At 39.2% G+C, this 19,142-nt stretch overlaps 1 protein-coding gene across 1 annotated transcript; it reads right to left on the bottom strand.

Moving 5' to 3' along the window:
* Positions 1–486: 486 nt before the first annotated feature.
* cers6 (ceramide synthase 6) lies at positions 487–17,089 on the bottom strand (the record flags this gene model as incomplete). The annotated part of the gene is made up of 11 exons (XM_083908330.1): positions 487–645; positions 2,158–2,181; positions 2,297–2,453; positions 4,284–4,390; positions 4,966–5,094; positions 7,893–7,985; positions 8,084–8,134; positions 9,599–9,656; positions 15,134–15,264; positions 15,369–15,474; positions 16,920–17,089. 11 exons carry the CDS (start codon positions 17,087–17,089, stop codon positions 487–489), a joined length of 1,185 nt encoding a protein of 394 aa, XP_083764456.1.
* Between the last annotated feature and the right edge of the window lie 2,053 nt (positions 17,090–19,142).

The following is a 19,142-nucleotide window of genomic DNA, read 5'->3' as shown; positions in this document are numbered from 1 at the left end:
TTTCATCACTTATACTGACATTATAGTTGAATAGGTGTCCGACTAAACCGCCTGCAAACATATTTAGAAAAAAATAAATAACACAGAAAGAGACAAACATTGGGCAATCACACCCCGAGTATGCCAGACTATTGTATGTTAAATTAGCATGCTTACACCATAAAGTGGAATGCTGTCATTCAATTGGCTAAACAGAGAGTGGCTCGTACTGATATTAAGTGCTTTAATATCTCGCTGAAATTAGATTTTGATGCAAATACACAGATGGAGGCTGCAAAGAAGGAACATTTGCGCAGGGAGATCGTAACAGAATCGAAACCGAGAAACAAAACTACAGTCACGTAATTGATGCATGTATGCACTTTCAGTACCAGACAGGCGATGGTTGTTTGACGTGTGTCCACCCTACACTCAAACACGTACACGCACACAGATCCATGGGAGCGGAGTCGGTAGAATGCTCCAGTGCTGTGATGTAAGCTTTAGTCAGTGTTCGTCGGAGTACGGGACTCCGGTCAGGTAGCCGTTGGTCCCGTGATTTTTATTGGTCCCGTTGGTGGCGCTGCTGTGGTGCTTCTGACTGGGAGGGGGGCTGTCGTCCTCATCAGAGCTGGACTCGATGTCGCTGCGGTCGTCTTTAGACACCTGGAGAAATCGGAAGGACGGTTAGAATATTATCCAAATTGAGATAGGAGGCGCAATTATGAACCTACTAGAAAAAACATAGAGGTCATTTTGACCTTTCATAGATTAACGCATATAATTTCAATAAATAAAGTCCAATCTGAAAATAAATCGACATGTTATGTGACTATAGGTGATGGCAAACATGAGGAACCAAACGCAGCTGTTGATGTTGCAGATACAACTTCAGGCAGACTTTGAAGTAGAGCTAAGCTAACACAAATAAAACAATTCGTAATAGTCGCAGTGATGTGAGGCATTTTGTCATTTTATAATAGAACACTTAAAATTATAAATTTCAACAAAGTTATCACCCCAAAAAAAAAATAATAGTTCTAGTGTTAAAGCCAAAACGTGTGCCATATTATCATTTTAGATTCAATCTTGTCCTGACCTATACACATCATGTTCGACAGACTGGAGATTTGTTACTCACAGATCTGCACAGATATCACACAGTGATCATTTCAACCCTAGAACACTATCGCTCAAATTCAAAACACCATCACTAACGCCGGGTGATTTTTACATGAGATAATAAATACACCCAATAAAAAGTACTTGTCATCAAAATATATCAAAACATGACAAATTTGAGTAGTGTTCTTCTATTTTAAACTGTGTCACGTCTAACAAAATGAAAGAAAAGCATCTTGAGGGGACCTCAATGAAAATGAAAAATGAGAATAAATACATAAAGAATTACCATTCCCTTTCATATCGCACTCAAAATAATCACAATTGTATATTTATTCTACATCGTTCAGCCCTATTAGAGGTTAGATATTTCTCGTCTGTGTTATAAATGTTGGTATTTAACAACGAGCCACAACAGCCATAAAATCATTTTTGCAACCGTGCAATAACGCAATCCATGACCACTGGACTTTACACGTGTTTTACGATGCATTATTAAGATCTGATATTTTATTCATCATTCATTAGCACGTTTCCAAGATTCCATTTCGGGAAAATCGAGTCAACAACCGTGCCGACTGCACTTAAGCAGCGTGGTGATTTGAGCTAAATGCTAATGTCGGCAGACTAATGTGCTTTATTTACGGTGGTGGGCGCGCGCGCGACCGACCATTTACTAAATGGCACTGGGCACAAAGCGCCGCTGATGAGAATGTCACCGCTATTACATGTAATCGACGATAAACCAAAACAAAACGAACAAATTCTAACCTGAACGGCAGATAAAAAATAAAGTAATTAAGATCTTAAATGTTATGGAAATCTATAACATTTGCAGTGATATTTTGGATTGTGCCAACGTGGTGAATCGATCATGCGATATTGTGGTTTTAAAAAAAAAAAACGGTGTAACGCCCCTATTGCGCTAAAAAAACGAGATCAAATGTTTAATTTAAATAACTTAGAAGAGGAATGTGATAAGGTTATGGATGAGTGATGGATTGCTGCTGGAGACATGACATCATAATGTAGTCTAAGTTGTGTTCAATAACTTACATGTAAGGGATTCCATTTCCCCACCTTGAAGAGATATAGCAGATAGAACAGAGAGAGAGAGAGGAACGTCAAAAGTGGCTGTGACACAGTATTTATAGATGCACAAGGAAACAAGGTTAGGTGGAAACGGGTGACTCACCTTTCCTTTGGATATGGCTCGGCACGCCGTCTTCACTATGAGGTAGGACCAGAAGGAGTGAAGGAGCTGTAGCAGGATGAGCAGCAGGTTGAAGACCCACCAGGATGGGTACGGCCCTACAATCTCCCAACTCTCAAACAACGTGGTGTTTAAAATCCTTCCATAGCAACAGCAGGCAAGAGTGAAAAAAGAGAAAGATGAAAGAGAGAATGAACTCTCCATTCAGAAAAAAACAAAGGATTAAGAGCATGTTCTTTAATTGGAGGAATTCACTATATGCAGAGATCATCATTTAACTTCCTTTCAATTATCACTATGGGGGAAACTTGGACTTTGCTAGGTAACGTTATATATAATATATTTTACATGTCGAGATTAAGCTCTACATTTTGAGAATAAAGTTGGAATGTCATGTCGAGATTTAAATCGAATGGAATGTGAACGAGAGTTTCTGACCTGCTGAAACTCTTTTCCTGACTGGAAGCGGTAAAATATCGCAATATCCTAAATGTCGTCTCTCTCTTTAGTGACGTTACTGCTGCATCCCTCTCTTGGTAACTTTCTTCCGACTGTAGTACATCTCTGCATCTTTGACTCACATGATGCACAAATGGCATAAAAAGATATATAAAGTATATTTTAAAGGCGCCATATGTAAGAACAAAAACAGTTACTACAGTCGAATTCAAAATACCGAAGTATTTTAACGAGGTTTCGTTTTCTCCACCATTGTAGCTCAGACGTAACTGCAACCTGTGGTTGCTCGGCAGCTGAGACTCTACTGACTGCGATGATTGGTAGACGGCAGTAGGTGGCGCCACATGCCAAAACATGATTTCAAAACATAAACATGATTTGCAGTCTGCAAAATTTTTTTTTTTAATGCAAATATTTTGTCTGTACTGTTGTTGTTGGTGAGTTCAGTTTGTTATATGAACATTATTCCTGAGTCTCTGTGACATATTAGGAGGATTTTATGGCCAGTTGCTTTAGATTTATTACATAATGCACCTTTAAATAGTTATGGTTCAATACTTGCCGATCCATAAATCCAAAGGTGCCATTGAAAAAGAAAGTATGAAACATCTTGTCCCCATATGATACCATCATATTTTTAAGTGTATGTGATAAATTTGTCAAGGGGCCAGTTCTCCCTAATGGCTGTCTCTGAATCATACTCCAGATTCTGTAGCCATGGCAACAGCTTTAACAGCAATGACAACTTCACCATCAGCGTGGACAAAAATCCCGTCACGTTACAGTGTGGAATCAACATCAGAGAACGAGGTGCCAACTAAAGCCGTTTAAACATAAAATCGGTGCCTCGACGAATCCAAAAGTGTTTCTTTGGATAATCCTTAACTACTAGAGACGAAAAATTTGAATCTGGATTCTGGAAATAGCTTTTTTGAGCCGATCAAGTGTCAATGGTGGCTCAAAGAAAACTGTGTCTGCCTGATTCAGAGATGAATCACCTCTCCCTTCACTTGTGAAAGGCGTGATAACACTGCTGCTGATGACTGTTGTGCACTTTCAAGGGCTAAAACTGTTTAGTAGTAACGCTGCAATTATAATGATTAGAATTGTCTTTTACCAGCCACTGTAATTAAACATTTAGACCAATAAATATCTGGCTAAAAACAAAGCCATAACAAATATTGTCCGTCATCTCAGATAGATTAGCGAAAACTTACAAACTGATGTTAACCGAAAGGATCTGCTTTTCATTTGTTTATTTGCTTGGATTTCTGTCAGAGGTTAATGCTGCTGTATCCATAGTAACTATTTCTTAGCAACAAAATTCACAGACTGTGCAAAGTAGTGGGGGTTAAAAAAAAAAAGAAGCACAGAGCTCATAATTTCTGCTGAAAAATGCAGGACAAACAGACGTCTATTGCACAGATCCTTTCACTGTGACTGCCTGTTAACACCACATCATTAAAACACAACGGCACAAAGGAGGTGCGGTAAACGAGAAAACACTTACCACACAGGGTAAACCCCCAGTCTGGAACTTATGAAGAGAACTGCAAACATTGCAAACAGGAGGTTGCACAGAATCTGACATTTGGCATAGTTGGCCATCTTGGCAGCCTAGAAATAAAAAAAATCAATAATTAATTTTTTACAATTAATACATTCTTGTGTTCTGTATTACTACCTTAAAGGTGCATTATGTAATAAATCTAAAGCAACTGGCTGTAGAATCCTCCTAATATGTCACAGAGACTCAGGAATAATGTTCATATAACAAACTGAACTCACCAACAACAACAACAGTGCAGCCAAAATATTTGCATTAAAAATAATATTTTGCAGATTGCAAATTATGTTTATGTTTTGTAATCATGTTTTGGCATTTGGCGCCACCTACTGCCGTCTACCAATCATCGCAGTCAGTAGAGTCTCAGCTGCGGAGCAACCATGGGTTGCCAGTTACGTCTGAGCTACAGTGGCGGAGAAAACAAAACCTAAAAGACCTCTGTTTTGAATTTGAGTGTAGTAACCGTTTTTTGGCCACATTCTTACATATGGCACCTTTAAAGTATACGTACTGTATATACTGAATGATACTAACTAAAAAAAAAAATACATAATGTCCGTCCAAACGCAAGCAGTCAACCCTTGTTGTATCCATCATTTGAATGGTCTGAGCCGTCCGTCCTCACCTCTATCAGCACGTCAGCCGCGTCATGCAGACACATCACCAGAGTTCCCGCTCGTGCCATGTTGTTCACGTAGGAAAAGGTGATGAGTGAGATGGTTGCCACGTGGTGCAGGAACATGATCAAGAAGTCCTGTGGACACAGTTGCCAAAGAAATGTCACGCAGCGTACAGAAGAAGGAACAGTTAAAGCTCTGCTGCTGGCCATTGTCACTGCATGCATGCAGGACAATCCCACAGCTTCTAGGACAGCACGGGAATGTGTGGGTCTTGTTTGAATGACGTAGACCATATTTGTGGATCCACTTTGCAACACAGTGGTGCCTTTTGTCAAAAGTTTTGTCCGGGCGTGCTCGCAGTGTGCGTTTGAACATTATGACGCGAGAATGGTTCATCGACTACATCACAAAAATTGCAATCTTCCGCATCTGCGAAATAATTTAAACGGACGATGCGACTGTCGCAACTAGGGATGCACGATATTATCTGCACGATATCTGTATCGGCAGATATTGGCTTTAAAATGAATTATGGGATGTCAGCAAACGCACCATCTGTCGATATGACTAATGACTACAACATTAGGCTGTTTCCTCCTTGACGTCTATGCTGGTGTCCTCTAAAGGTAATTTATATCTACATCTGTCTTGATATGAGTAAGCAAAATATTTTGTAAATGTCACTACACTAGAAATAAGGGTTCCAAAAGGGTTCTTCTGCAAGGGCTGAGGTTCTACCTGGAACCATTTGCTTCTGAAAAAACCCTTTCCTGCAGAAAGGGTTTTTCAAGGGTTCTTGGTAACACTAATGGCTCCAGTAAGAACCATTTTGATCCAGAGAACCCTTTAAAACCCCTTTCCTGAATAAAGGATTTTAAAAGGGTTCTTGGTGGAACCCTCCAAAAGGGGCTTTTTATAAAGGTTCTACCTGGAGCCAAAAAGGGTTCTCCTATGAGGACAAGCTGAAGAACCTTATATGGTTCTACTTAGCACTTTTATTTCTAAGAGTGTACAGAAAAGACTATATGACCTCAGCAGTTGGGCGCAGGGAAAAATGTTTCCATATCGGTTATTGGCTCAAGCACTCCCGATATATCGGCAAAAAGTCCAATATCGTGCATCTCTTGTTGCAACATATTTGTAAAATAAAGGTACCAATATTTTTAACAGAACTTACTTGCATTTAAAAGTGCCACACTGAAAATGTATCTTAAATAATCGGAAGAAAAAGTTTGTTATGTAGATTAATGATCATGGTGACTACAATTATATGTTTGTTACTAATGCAAAATGTGTCTGTGGTGAATTTATATCATATTTGCAGTTTAATCAACTCATCATCGATATAATGTCATGAGTTCAGCTGAATTAATTGTAGTAATTACAGATTTCAGATAAGCGTATTGGTAATATAAGTCATGCAAGTGTCAAATGGCAGTTAAAGCACACTTTTTCCAACTTCAAAAATCATTATTGCCAGTGCAGGTTTGGTCCGGACCATTGCGTTTTGTGGAATTCTATGAATGGGCCTCCAGGTGACTATGGATGTATGAAACCCCCCCCCCCCCACCCCCCTGAGCAAAACCTCAGCGGCTAGCTCAATATCTCAGCTCAAAGCATCCAGAACCAGTAGCAAAAGAATGAGAAGGAGGAACGAGAAAAGGAAAAGCGATGATGCGAGAAGATAGAGAATGAAAGCAAGGCAAGAGTGTGCAGGGAGAACATACTGGAATTGGCAGGGGGTGCAGAGGACCTCCTCAGTGTAGTACTGTGCATGAAAAAACTGAAAGGAGAAACAAAAACAGACAACATGCCAACAGTCAACAAAGAGATGACAGAGTGAAGGGCATACACAGCATGGCATCATGGGGGCTGCTGTGAGTGCAGTGAGTGGAGTGTGTTTTTGAGAGGGGAGCTGAGCTGGGGATGGACTGGAGACAGGAGTAGGATTATGGCTGGAAGGCATGCAAATTGATATTTAATGAACCCTTAACTGAGTACGCGCAGCGCTTTAAACCACTGGTCACATTTACACACACACACATACATGGCTCCTATATATAGTGCTTCATTATGTTTCACTCGCGCACTGGAACAATAGGGTTTAATTTTGGGGTTTAGCGTCTTGTAAAAAAGACACCGGAGAAGTCTCAGAAGGAGTGGACAGGCTCCACGTGCTGTGTTTGGACCTTTATATTTAATATAGAGCACAATGTACACAGTATATTAGCAGTAAAAACTTAATCGTGAATATTATGCCTAACTGCTTAATAAATAAGTTAACAAAGTGACATGTGTATCTAACTGTCATTAATGGATTATTCTATTCTACATTTGTCACCGTTTTGAGTTAACATTTTTATTTGGTAGAAACTGAAGACTGAAATTGTTTTTACTTTATCTTCTTATATTTATTTATATCAGGAGCTGGGTCAGCTCATTGGACGCAGCCATTTTGGATCACTATTTCGCCAAAAAACGGACAAACTAAGCGATCTCTTGAGTTTTGATGCTGCTGCAACATGCAACTTCACCAGTAAACGGTGGCCAAATTTTACCTTTACGTATTACCAGGTAATAAAACCCAACATTCTATATTATTACAGACCTATCGTAAGCTGTTGATGCATGCTTTTTGTGAAGTCTGACGGTGACTCTGATTCCCAAATGTTTGAAAAACTGCCAATCTGTCTGTGATTTATCGTTTATCTATGTGTTTTGTCATGGAACGCACCGGTGAGCCGACGCTGAGGCCAAAAGCACAAACTTCATCGAGTCACGGCGATGGTGATAGAAAAGAGACGTTCAGACAACAACAACGCTAATGAAGGTTTGAAATTGCTGCTTTTTTCAATGGCAAAAACAACACGTAAAAAAATGACATGAAAAAATGCCACTTTTTGTGTCTGGTGTGGCTTGCGATCATTCTTACCTTCCTCTTGATATCTGTGAACTGGGAAAAGAGTAAGGAGAGGTAGAAAGACAGCTCCAGTATGTAATAGTAATGGACGTCCACAGTCAGTGGCTGAATGAACACACAAAAAGCAACAAGGTTAAAAAAATAAACATTGGAGAACTTTTTTGGAATTTTGGTATTGCAACACATGCGGTGAAAACATTTACCTGGTAAGGATAGTTGTACCAACACTCTTTAGTGTTCCATAGCCAGGGAGTCTGCAGGAAAGGAAATCAGCGAACATTAATCAGTATGTTTGAATCCAATAAACCTAGATTATGATTTGAAAGGCTCTTAAAAATAAAATGTATTATTATTATTATTATTATGTGTGAAAATACTATATTTTCCAGTTCCAGACACCTGTAAATGGTTAACTTTAGGCATCATACTGATGAAATTACACTTATTTTTCCTCAAGAAAGTTCAGGTTGATCCTAATATGTTTTGTAAAAAGATACTCGTATGTGTCCGCTGAACTAAAATGACTTTGAGAACTCTGCCCTAAACTGAGCGTAGGTGTGAATGTGAAGGATAAAGCAGTGGATAAATTAACGACCGCTTATCGAAAAACAAATAATGTTTAACACTACAAACCTTTTAATAAAGCCTATAAAGATAATTTACTGTAGTATCAATGTGGTTACAGCTAACTTATGGATATAAACATATATAAACCTTCATGAATTCTGGACTGAATCGATGTTATTTACAGATGATCTTCTAGTGTGTAGCTAGAGTCAGGACACAGTGATATCAGGAGAGGAATGGTAACACGGTGATGCTGAAGAATATTTAGTGCATAAACAAAAGGTAACTCATCGGTATGACTGTCTGTCTCGTCGCGTACTCCTCCCTGGTCATAATCTATTAATAAACGTCTTCCACAGAAAGAGGAGCCTGCCGAATCACTGACAAATAGGCAAATATTTAAATATTTACACAGATCGCTTTGTCACACAACTTCATACATGTGAGGTTTTTTCCCCCCTCATTTCTGCTATTTCCTATTATTTCCCTTGTGATTTTACCACTCATAATATTACACTGATCCATCTTGACCACATATTTTTATTTAATTGGCCCATTTGGCACAGTGGAAATTAGTTTGTCTTGTATATATTCTAAAAGTAGTATGCCATTTTTTTTTTTAATATACAAATATGAAATAAGTCAGGCAGTGTTTTCAATTAATCCGTTTTGTTACAGGGTCCAGTCATTTCCATGGTAACCTCACGTTCAGCCGGCGCTTTTACTTACATTAGGTTCGTCGTGATTGGTATAATCTACTGCCAGCTTGATATTTTCCACTATCTGCATTTGTGCTCTTGTAGAAAGTAATTTAATGTTTGTTTATTTAAAAAAAAGTGTAAATCAGGCTTATGCAGCACATAGCGTAAATGATCAAATTCATGACAAATTAAATTGAATGGATAACATTATTATTCAACATTCCATTTGCCAGCAACTTCTCCCTTCAGATCAATTGTTATCCCGCACTTTGTCCTCTACGGTTTAATAAGCAAATTTAATCCCTTATACCATAATTTATTCTATTCTTAGTCCCCCAGACTTAATTGCCAGCCTATTCAGAAACCACAAGATTTTCATTCTCGCCATGCAAATGGCTCCACGCCTCAGTGACTCGTGTCACAGCAGAATACTGCGTCTTTGAATGTTACCTTTTTAAGGAAACGAACTCCGTAGGTGAAAATGTACAGGTAGAATGTAAATCTCCACCTGAAATACACAGAGAAAAAACACATTAAAGTTATAAAAGCAAGAATGGAAGGAGTAGCATAGTTTCCACACACACACACACACACATCATTTTCTTCAACCGCGCTTCAAATTCATGGTTATTTTTAGATTACATAGAGAAATTCAAACAAAGAACATTCCAAAATGAAACCAGGTGAGGTGTGGGCTAAAGCAAGCTGTACACGTGTGAACCACTTATACAGATTGGTTCTGGGGTTCAGCACACTGCAGCGTAATGTGCCTGAGATCTGAATCCCCACATCTGCAGTCGAGGGTGAGTCACAAAAAAAAAAAAAAAATGGGACAACGCTGACTTAACTGTGGTGAGGTCTGCAGAGGAATAAAAGATGCTCACACGGTGTGTCCTGCCCCAGCCTGCTCTGCTCTGCTCTTTATATAATCCTGCACTGCATTTAGTGACCACAAGAACACAATGGCAGCTAAAGTGTTTATGAGCTCTGAGGCAGAGAAGACACGGCTTCAGTCGAGTTTATCTACACAACTCTGGAAACACAACATAACAAAGGAAAATGTGGTTGGGAAACACATTTGCAGTTAAGTTTGAAAAGAGGACTGTTTTGTTGTGTGTAATATATACACTACACATCTGAATAAAGTGTAATAGCTTCTATAAAGTACTCATATAATGACAAATTTCCCCCCGGAATTAATAATGTATTCTGATTCCTATAAGGTGAAATGTGTAAAAGGAGAAATAAATCCTAAACAATAATTAACTATTTTCTAATTGAAATCAGGGAAAAAAAATCAATGTTAGAAACAATTAACATCTTAAGTTGTCAATATTGCATCTTTCTCTATTTTGTTTTAAATCTATAACAAAACAAATATTGTTCTGAAGCTTGACTTATCGGTATTGGCCAGTATCGGTATCGGTCCAATATTGGCCAGAATCACTGGATCAGATATTGGACAGATAAAAATGTAAATATCCGATACGTTCCAAAAAATCCTACACACACACACAGACATATATATATGTGTATATATATATATACATACATACATACAAAAAGCAGCAAACGCATTTTAGCTGAGTCATGTTTGGGCTGTTTGATTGTTCTTATTCTTGGAAGAACAACTTTGTTACCCAGTTGGAGAATTATGGTCTTATTATGACTGTATCGGACTCATATCAGCATTGGTAGATACTAAAGTTTGTGATAACAGTATTGGACACAAAAATGTGCCATGTCTCATGCTTAATCCTTAAATCTAAACCCTAATGTCTGTGAAAGAGGTGATATAACTTACCACCTCTGTCCTATTTGACCTTGAATGAAGCACATTTTGTTAGCCACAGCCTCTCAACTCAACATGACACACTCACTCGAGAGTTTTCTTGTAATGCAACATTTCGTAATAATGGAAAAACCAGTGAGTCCGTAATAAAGTCCCAGTTTAAGCACATCCAACAGAGCGAGGGAGCCTTTTCACGAGGACGCAGACATTCTGTATTTAACACTGGGCTAATGTGGACACCGTCATTGGTTTGCTTTTTTGGTGCCCGATCAATAGAATTGTGCAACCAAATTATCTGGACAATTCTACCTGACACGCAGTAAAAATCTGTTGCATGGCAACTGCTTCATCAAGCCTGCAAGAATCTCTTTGAAGCGCTGCCATATTTCTACAATCAGAACGAGTCGCAGCAGCTTCTGCAAATACAATCTTTTGTTTCTGAGATCGGGCACAGATGTGGACCTGATACAGAAGATGGAATTATTTTTAATTGAATTATTTAAGGGCCACTCTTTATTAACTGTACATGATGTGGCAGCATCTAGCCAATTACACTTGTAGTTAATTAGAGCTGGTTACTAACAGCGATTAAAAGACTTACATTTGATGATGAACTAGCCCTTTAAACAACTACAACACTGACACAATAAGAGAAACCTTGTGTAGTCTGTCATCTTTCCATAAGAGCTCGAATATACATTAATTAATCATTCATATGTAATGAATAGACTGTAGCATGTAGCTTTGAAATTAAAACACTAAAAACCACATCATTCTGGCTCATTTAATCCTTCAGGAAGACAATCAGAGCACCCATTGTCTGCTTTTATATTGTCCAACAGAAGAATTAGTGATGAGGCTCTAATTCTAATCAAAGCTCAACCAGTACAAAGCCCTGACACACACACATTCCCTGTTAAATCAGAAGAAACGCAGCTATCCTTTTTCTCTTAATTTGTCTCATTTGGTTAAATTGCTCGGAATGATTCGAAATTACGCATAATAATTGCCGCTTGTTTTAATGTGGCATTTCATTTAAGGAAAAACCAGGGGTTTGAGCATGTGCTGAGCATGAACAGCTTGTTGTCAACAAGCTATTTCTTGGGAGATGTGTTGGTTGAGCGCTATGGAAATCATCGACATTTTGGTTAGAATTAAAATGAGAATATTGGCAATAGATAAGAAGCATTTTTTTCCCTGTAGATGTTAAATTATAATGTTGAAGAAAACCAAAATGGCATTTTAAGAACAGTACACATATTTCATCTTAACATATCCCAGCCTAATATTTGCATGTACATGTCATCATATCAGATCTCAGTTCCCATTCCCTGTTCCAATCCAATTTAAAAAAAAGAAGATAGAACCCTAAATTAAAAGACGTATATCTATCCATCTTCTATCGCTTTATCCTCCACATAAGGGTCACAGGGCGCTGGTGCTAATCCCAGCTGACAAAGGGCACAAGGCGGGGTCAGAAGTCCATCACAGGGTCAATTTGCCTTATCCCCAAATCTGCATGTTTTTGGGCTGTGGGAGGAAACCGAACCCGGAGAAAAACTAGTACGAGTGATATTAAATCTCAAAAATACTCCATCTTTTTATTTTTATAAGCTGCCCTTTGCATTATTTGCTCATCCGTCCTTTCTCAGTGAAAGCAGAGCAGAGAAAGGAATGGAGGAAAACGAGATCAGGAGTTATTGAAGCATAATCCGAGCTCCAGCTTGTGTTAACCCAGGAAAGGCAAAAAAAAAAGAAGAGGTTGTTGCAGATAACGCGACTCAACTGTTTTTGTTTCTTAGCTTAAAATATAGTTGATAACCACATTTAGCTTCTGCCACTGTGGTGAAATAATCCAACGTGTATGAAATTATGTTTTCGGTCTTTTTGTGGTACAACAGCAGAAACATCTGTCTGCTGCAGGTTACTTGCTGAGTAAAAAAAAAAAAAAATCAATACTTGGACTTGTTGGAAAAGCTTTTTTGTCGTACGTCTGGGGGAGGACAAGGACACAACAACAAACTTCACGCAGACTCTCGGATGTTACGGAGCAAATGCGTTTGCTACATACTGTCTGCATAATGAACAGAGCAGACAACAGATCAGCCATCCTGACAACTGAGAAACAAAGAATGCTATCAGTCTGCAACAGCTGTGCACGAGAGCCTCATTAGAGCACAATCACTGCGAGGAGGACTGAAGCCAGCCCACCATTTGGGAAACTGCATTGTAAGCAAACTAAGACAGACAACCTGAGCCAAACTACTGCAAAGCCCAGTGTCTCGTGCAGTCAATTACGCCGTATGCAGATAACGGCTTTGGCACAAAAAACGAAATGCCGGCTGAGCGCATTAAATAAAACCGCGTTCTTAATTCCAGACGAGCACCAAACTGCTCTGCGCTTGTGTGTAAAAGCAGGTTGACTTGTTTCAAATTCCTCTCAAAAGCTGCGATAGACGTCGAGTGGTCTAATCAGCCAAAACTGTTCTCCTGAGTGAACGGCAGCCTCAGGCTGATCAGAAGCTGTGAGGCTCAGACTGCCAGACTGGCTCCACGAGTGTCAGACATGACTCTGGCTCTGACAGCCACGCTCACTTGACGGCCTTTAACATCACACTGCTAAGTAACTACAATCTCCCTGATGGCAAGCGCTCGGCTGCAGATTAGCCCGCTCTCTGTAGCGCCCTGAGTGGGTTTTGTTGTTTCGCACTGGGGCGCTTTTATCCCACAGCAGCACCAGCATGCGCGTCACACTCTTCAGAGACGACCGCGGACGAATGAACGTGATGATGCTTCATCAGCGCGGGATAAATGACCATTGAATCGCCGATTAAATGGTTGTTGAGTCCTAATGAATACAAAAAATGTCAACACTTTGCTCCTTATATCACTGCAAATTGTGTTACAGTTGTCTTTGACTGTAGAAAAGAAGATATGTATATATATATGTATGTATGTATATGTATAATATACATATACATACATACATACATATATATATACATATATATGTATGTATATGTGTATGTATATATATATATATGTATATGTGTATGTATATATATCTTTATATGTGTATATATATGTATGTATTAATATGTATATATATATATATATATATATACGTATATATATATATATACAGATCTGTACCACATTCTATTATCCCAAGGGTGGTTAATACGCAACTCCTTATATGGACATCCTGGGGGTGTGCGTTTATAGGTCCCATTCAGTCTTTTATTTTCGTTTTCCTACGTGTTGTTGAGACAAAGTTGTCATTCATTTTATATCACGTTTTTCGTCGTGATATGAAGTTGCGATAATTGTGCAGAAGTCACAAAAATAAACTGTTTGTTTTTGTTCATAAAAACGATCCAAGTGAACTTTTAACTGCGACGCATTTCCAAATGTCACAAATTAAATCCGTTTTTTGACATTTTGCGTACTTTTGCTGTATTTGCTACCATTTTATCAGATTGTCTAAGTTGTGCTAAAAAAAAGGATATAAAACACTCTATATTGCACATTTTAATAGCCTGTCTGTATATAGTGTACGGTTTAACATAGTAGTGGGGAAAAAACCCAGCCAAAATGCTTGGTGTTCTAAGTTAACCTGCTGTAATGGACTTTTTCACAGCAGATATTTGTTGACATGAAATAGTAGGACAAACCCAGGTTTTATCAAAAACATGAATCCAGTTTAAACAGAGCCAGAGTCATGACCTCTTTCCCCCTTAAAAATGTTATTTTAAAACTGAATACATCTTTCTTTCACTTTCTGGATGTGTTCCAATAAAATGATTGAGAGATAGTTATCCTGTATGGTCCTAATATATTATTTAAAAAAAACAACAAAGCTCCTGGTGGCACTGCATGTGTACGTATATAACCCTAACCTGAGTACAACATGTTGTTTTTGAGCACCTGAGCAGCCACGGTGTTCCCCTCATTTCCCTACGTTTCCCTATGCAAATGAGCATGAAACTGGCTGGGATGAAGGTAAACAACAGACCTGCTTTTACTAACGTCCCTGTTGAGTTATTGGTGAATGGTAATGCAGTTCAGCCCGTTCGGATCTGTCTTCGTTTGGCACAGAATTCCCAAACATTCATAAAGCGTTAACGACATGGAGGTGGGGGGGGGGGGTGTAAGGTGTGCGCTGCGCTGTGTTAAATGTAATTTGCCCTTACATGCTTTCACAGAATCGAGCGAGAGTGCTGGGCTTCTCCTGGTTGCGTCGTTGTCTGAACCAGCGCTGGATGGTCCGCACGTCCCAGTCCAGCTGCTTGGACAGGCCTTCCAGCCTCTTCTCATCTGGGTGCTGGCAGGACAAAACAAAAACAAAAAAATGAAATCCATAAATATGCGCGTTTGGATGAATTACAAAGGGCGTAACAGACGGTCGATGTGAACAACGTGCTCCACCTTGGTTATGGCGGTGAAAACCTTCTCGAGGATGGCGTTGGGTTGTGCTTTCTGAGGCCCGCTGGCTTGAATCTTCAGGCCCATCGCACATGGTCTGGCAATAAACCTGCAACGTTAGAAGATGAGAACACAACACTGTCATCAGCAGGGCGATTATTTCATTACGCGATGTATAATTTCTAGCATATGGCTTGATACCACCACTACAAATACCGATATTACAACCCTGAGTATCTAACAATACAGATACGTCATGCGCTGATGCATTCATGCTCTCCTGTATTGGTCACATGATGGTGGTAGTACATGTCTTGTTGCTTAGTGACACATTTATGAAGGTTAACAGATCATTTCTGCTTTAAATGTTTGTTTTCTTTTTCTCGCATATCTGATCCAGTACCAGTACAGCTCATCTCCAATACTTTATTATCAGGTGGTGGGAGGACACATGCAGTTCTTCATACTTCTTTTGAGTCTACTTGGACATAAGAGACAGGTAATTATCCGGAGGACCACTTTTGGTTTAGTTTATCGGTTGATATATTTGAGATATTTTTAGATCGATAGCTAGTTTGACAGATAAACAGACAGAAACTTTATTTAATCCTAATTCTCCAGCAGGATTTACACAGTAAATTATGAAGAGATACTAAGATGTGATAATTATAAATGAGCTACTGTTGATTTGGACACAATCCAATATGGTAATAATATAGTGATGAGCCAATATGATGCCCTGTATCGGTATCGGTCCGATATTGGTCAAAACAGACTGTAAAAATGTGACTATAAATCAGCAAACGCATTTTAGCTGAGTCATGTTTGTGGGCTATTCTTCTTTACATTATAAAGATAGATAATTGAAATAGCTTAAAAATGGCTGTGTTGTTAACAATATCGGACCGATATAGGGATCAGAAACTTTGTGATATCGGTGTCGGTATCAGACATAGGAAAAGTGGTATCAGTGCCATGTTTGACTGCAGTGATATGAGTGTGGAAAAACTGGTTATTCGAGTTATCCAAAAATATGTACATAGTTAACTTAATATCAGGGTTCTTTACTGGAGGTAATTAAATTAAATTATATTTTAAAAAATGAGTGAAGGGCTTAGTGGAGAAGTTTAAATCATTGTCCCACACAATGCAGACCACTAGTGTCCCACATAATAATGCATGAGGAGGAGAAATGTTCTGACCATCATGACTCTGTCTTAGTCATGATGATTGTACAATCACAAGTGGGTCAGCAGCACATTAGGATTCAAACTAGAAGCCTGTTGGGTTCGGACTGGGACCAGTACCGGGGGGGGGGGGGGTTTAAGGTAAAGATGTGGAATCATGGATGTGCACTGACAGACGCATCAAATGCAGACAGCGCGTATCGCTGCGGGCCTGCAGAGAGGATGATGATCAGCGCCGGTGATTTGTGCGCTAAACAGAGATGCCATTGTTTAGGTAACAAACACGAGCCGCGGGATTGTGCTGCATAATTTCATCGACACAACAAACAGCCACCTGGATTATCTCTCGGTACTCAGTCAGACCCACCTTTCAAAGACCAGCCGTATCATAAAGATGCAGAAAGCTAAAGGACACGCCAGATACAGATCCTCGGCTTGCGGGTACGTTGCCTCGTCAGTGTTTTTTAAGTCAGCCCATGTTACATTGTGCGGGAGCCAGAAGCGCTCGTTCCAAAACCACGCCAGAATACCGGCCATGTCCCCGGCACTGCAGACTCTCTGACCCGGCGCCGAACACAAACGGATGTCCCCGCTGAACCTCGGTGGTCTCTCGCCGCGCTCGGACCGCACAGACTCGGCTAAAGCTGGTGGTGGTGATGATGGTGGTGGACGTGGTGATGAGGATCCGTGTGTGAGACACCGCCGTCCGTCCGTCCGTTTCCCCTCAGCTCCTCCACTGTAGGGAAGTCGACTCAATCAGCTCCTCCGCAACTGATTGGTGCGTTGAAATGTCGCGCAGTGGAGTCGCTGTGGACGTTATCGCCGGCTTTAACACGCACGGGCTACAATGACACGGGTTTAGTATGAGCTCACTTTTACATGAAGAAGGAACGAGTGGCTTTTTTCCTATCTCTCTCTCTATATATTACTATTTCCTTTTATTGCGTTTGTTGGACACAAACTCTACCTCTTGTATTATGAGAGGAATCTCACAATAAACCACACGTCAGGCTGAAGAGTTCACTTTGACCGTTTTCTCCTCAAATGAGCGTCTGATAATTCCACTAAAAACCAGGAAATCGGCGCAAATAATGTGGCAACAATGTGGGAACGGGCTTTGTCAGCGCACAGCTTGGTAAACTGCGACACCTACTGACGGATGTGGTGTAGTACACAGAGGTGAATGCTGACCTTGTAACAGTACATGAATTAAAAGTGTCCCATATATATATATATACATATATATATATATATATATATATATATATATATACATATATATATGTGTATATATGTATGTATAAATATATGTATATGTGTATATATATATGTATGTACATATATATATACATACATACATATATGTATATATATTCTTTGGGTCTACATGGGTCACTATGTAGAGGACCACTTTTGGGTTTTAGGTTGATATTATATATATATATATAATGAGGAAAACAACAGTTAAGGCAACACTTTGAAAATACTTAGTATTTTTAGATAGGTAACTTTATTCATCCCATAGTGAAATTCAGTTCTCCAGCAGCAGAGGACAATAAATGCACAGTAAATGATAAAGACTAACTAAGATGTGACGATTATAAATGAGCTACTGTTGATTTGGACACAATCCCATATGATAATACATGGGGATGAGCCGATCCGATACTCGGTATCGGTCCGATACTGGTCAAAATCAGTGATTGGATATCGGACAGATAAAAATTTTAAATCCGATACAATCCAAAAATCCTATATATATATATATATATATATTGCAACAAAAGCATTGTAGCTGAGTCATGTTTGGGCTGTTTATTTCTTCTTTTTGCGAGAACAACATTTGTTACACAGTTGGAAAATTATGTCTTTGAAATGACTCAACAGGTTCATCGTTCACAAATGGTCTAAAATGACTAATGGACTAATATCGGTATCGGTAGATACTCGCGATAGTGATATTGGTATCAGGCACTAAAAAGTGGAATTGTCTCATCCCTAATTATGTGTACGTACTACATCATATATACACAAGGACACATATAGATGGCCAGGAATTGAACCCCCAACCTTCCAAGTTGAAAGACAACTCAAAGAAAGAGCTACCATGTCTCAATCCTTACTTCTCCTCCAAAACTGAAGTACATTTTATATCAGAAAATTACATTTGATAATTAAGTACAGCAAATGTCATAATACTATTTTTTTTTTTTAAAGTGGCTTCAACTTCTACCAAAGTCATTTTTTTTGTAAAATTCTACTTTATACAAGACTGTAATGAGCTGATGAAGCAGAAATCCTGCATTATTCAATTCATAAAAAAATAGTCAGATCACGTGTCTTCTCAAGTGGTGCACATAGAAATGCACCGGCGCCATCTAGTGGCCAGTGTTCGCGCCCTCAGCTGCAGTCAGTGGTCCAGCCTCACTGCACGTGACAAGTCGAAATCGTCACAGCTGTGTCACACAAAGAAGCCTGTCACTAAATCCAGTTGTTGCTGTTGTGTTGTTTTCTTTGTAACATTGTCTAACGAGTTGTGTAACACACTTTTAAAAAAAAACATGTGAGTCTCACATTATTATATGTTTGT

The sequence above is a fragment of the Microchirus variegatus genome (assembly GCF_963457635.1).
Source record: "Microchirus variegatus genome assembly, chromosome: 22".
NCBI classification, from domain to species: Eukaryota; Metazoa; Chordata; class Actinopteri; order Pleuronectiformes; family Soleidae; genus Microchirus; species Microchirus variegatus.
The sequence above is the reverse complement of the archived record's forward strand: the minus strand, read 5'-3'. Positions and strand labels throughout refer to the sequence as shown.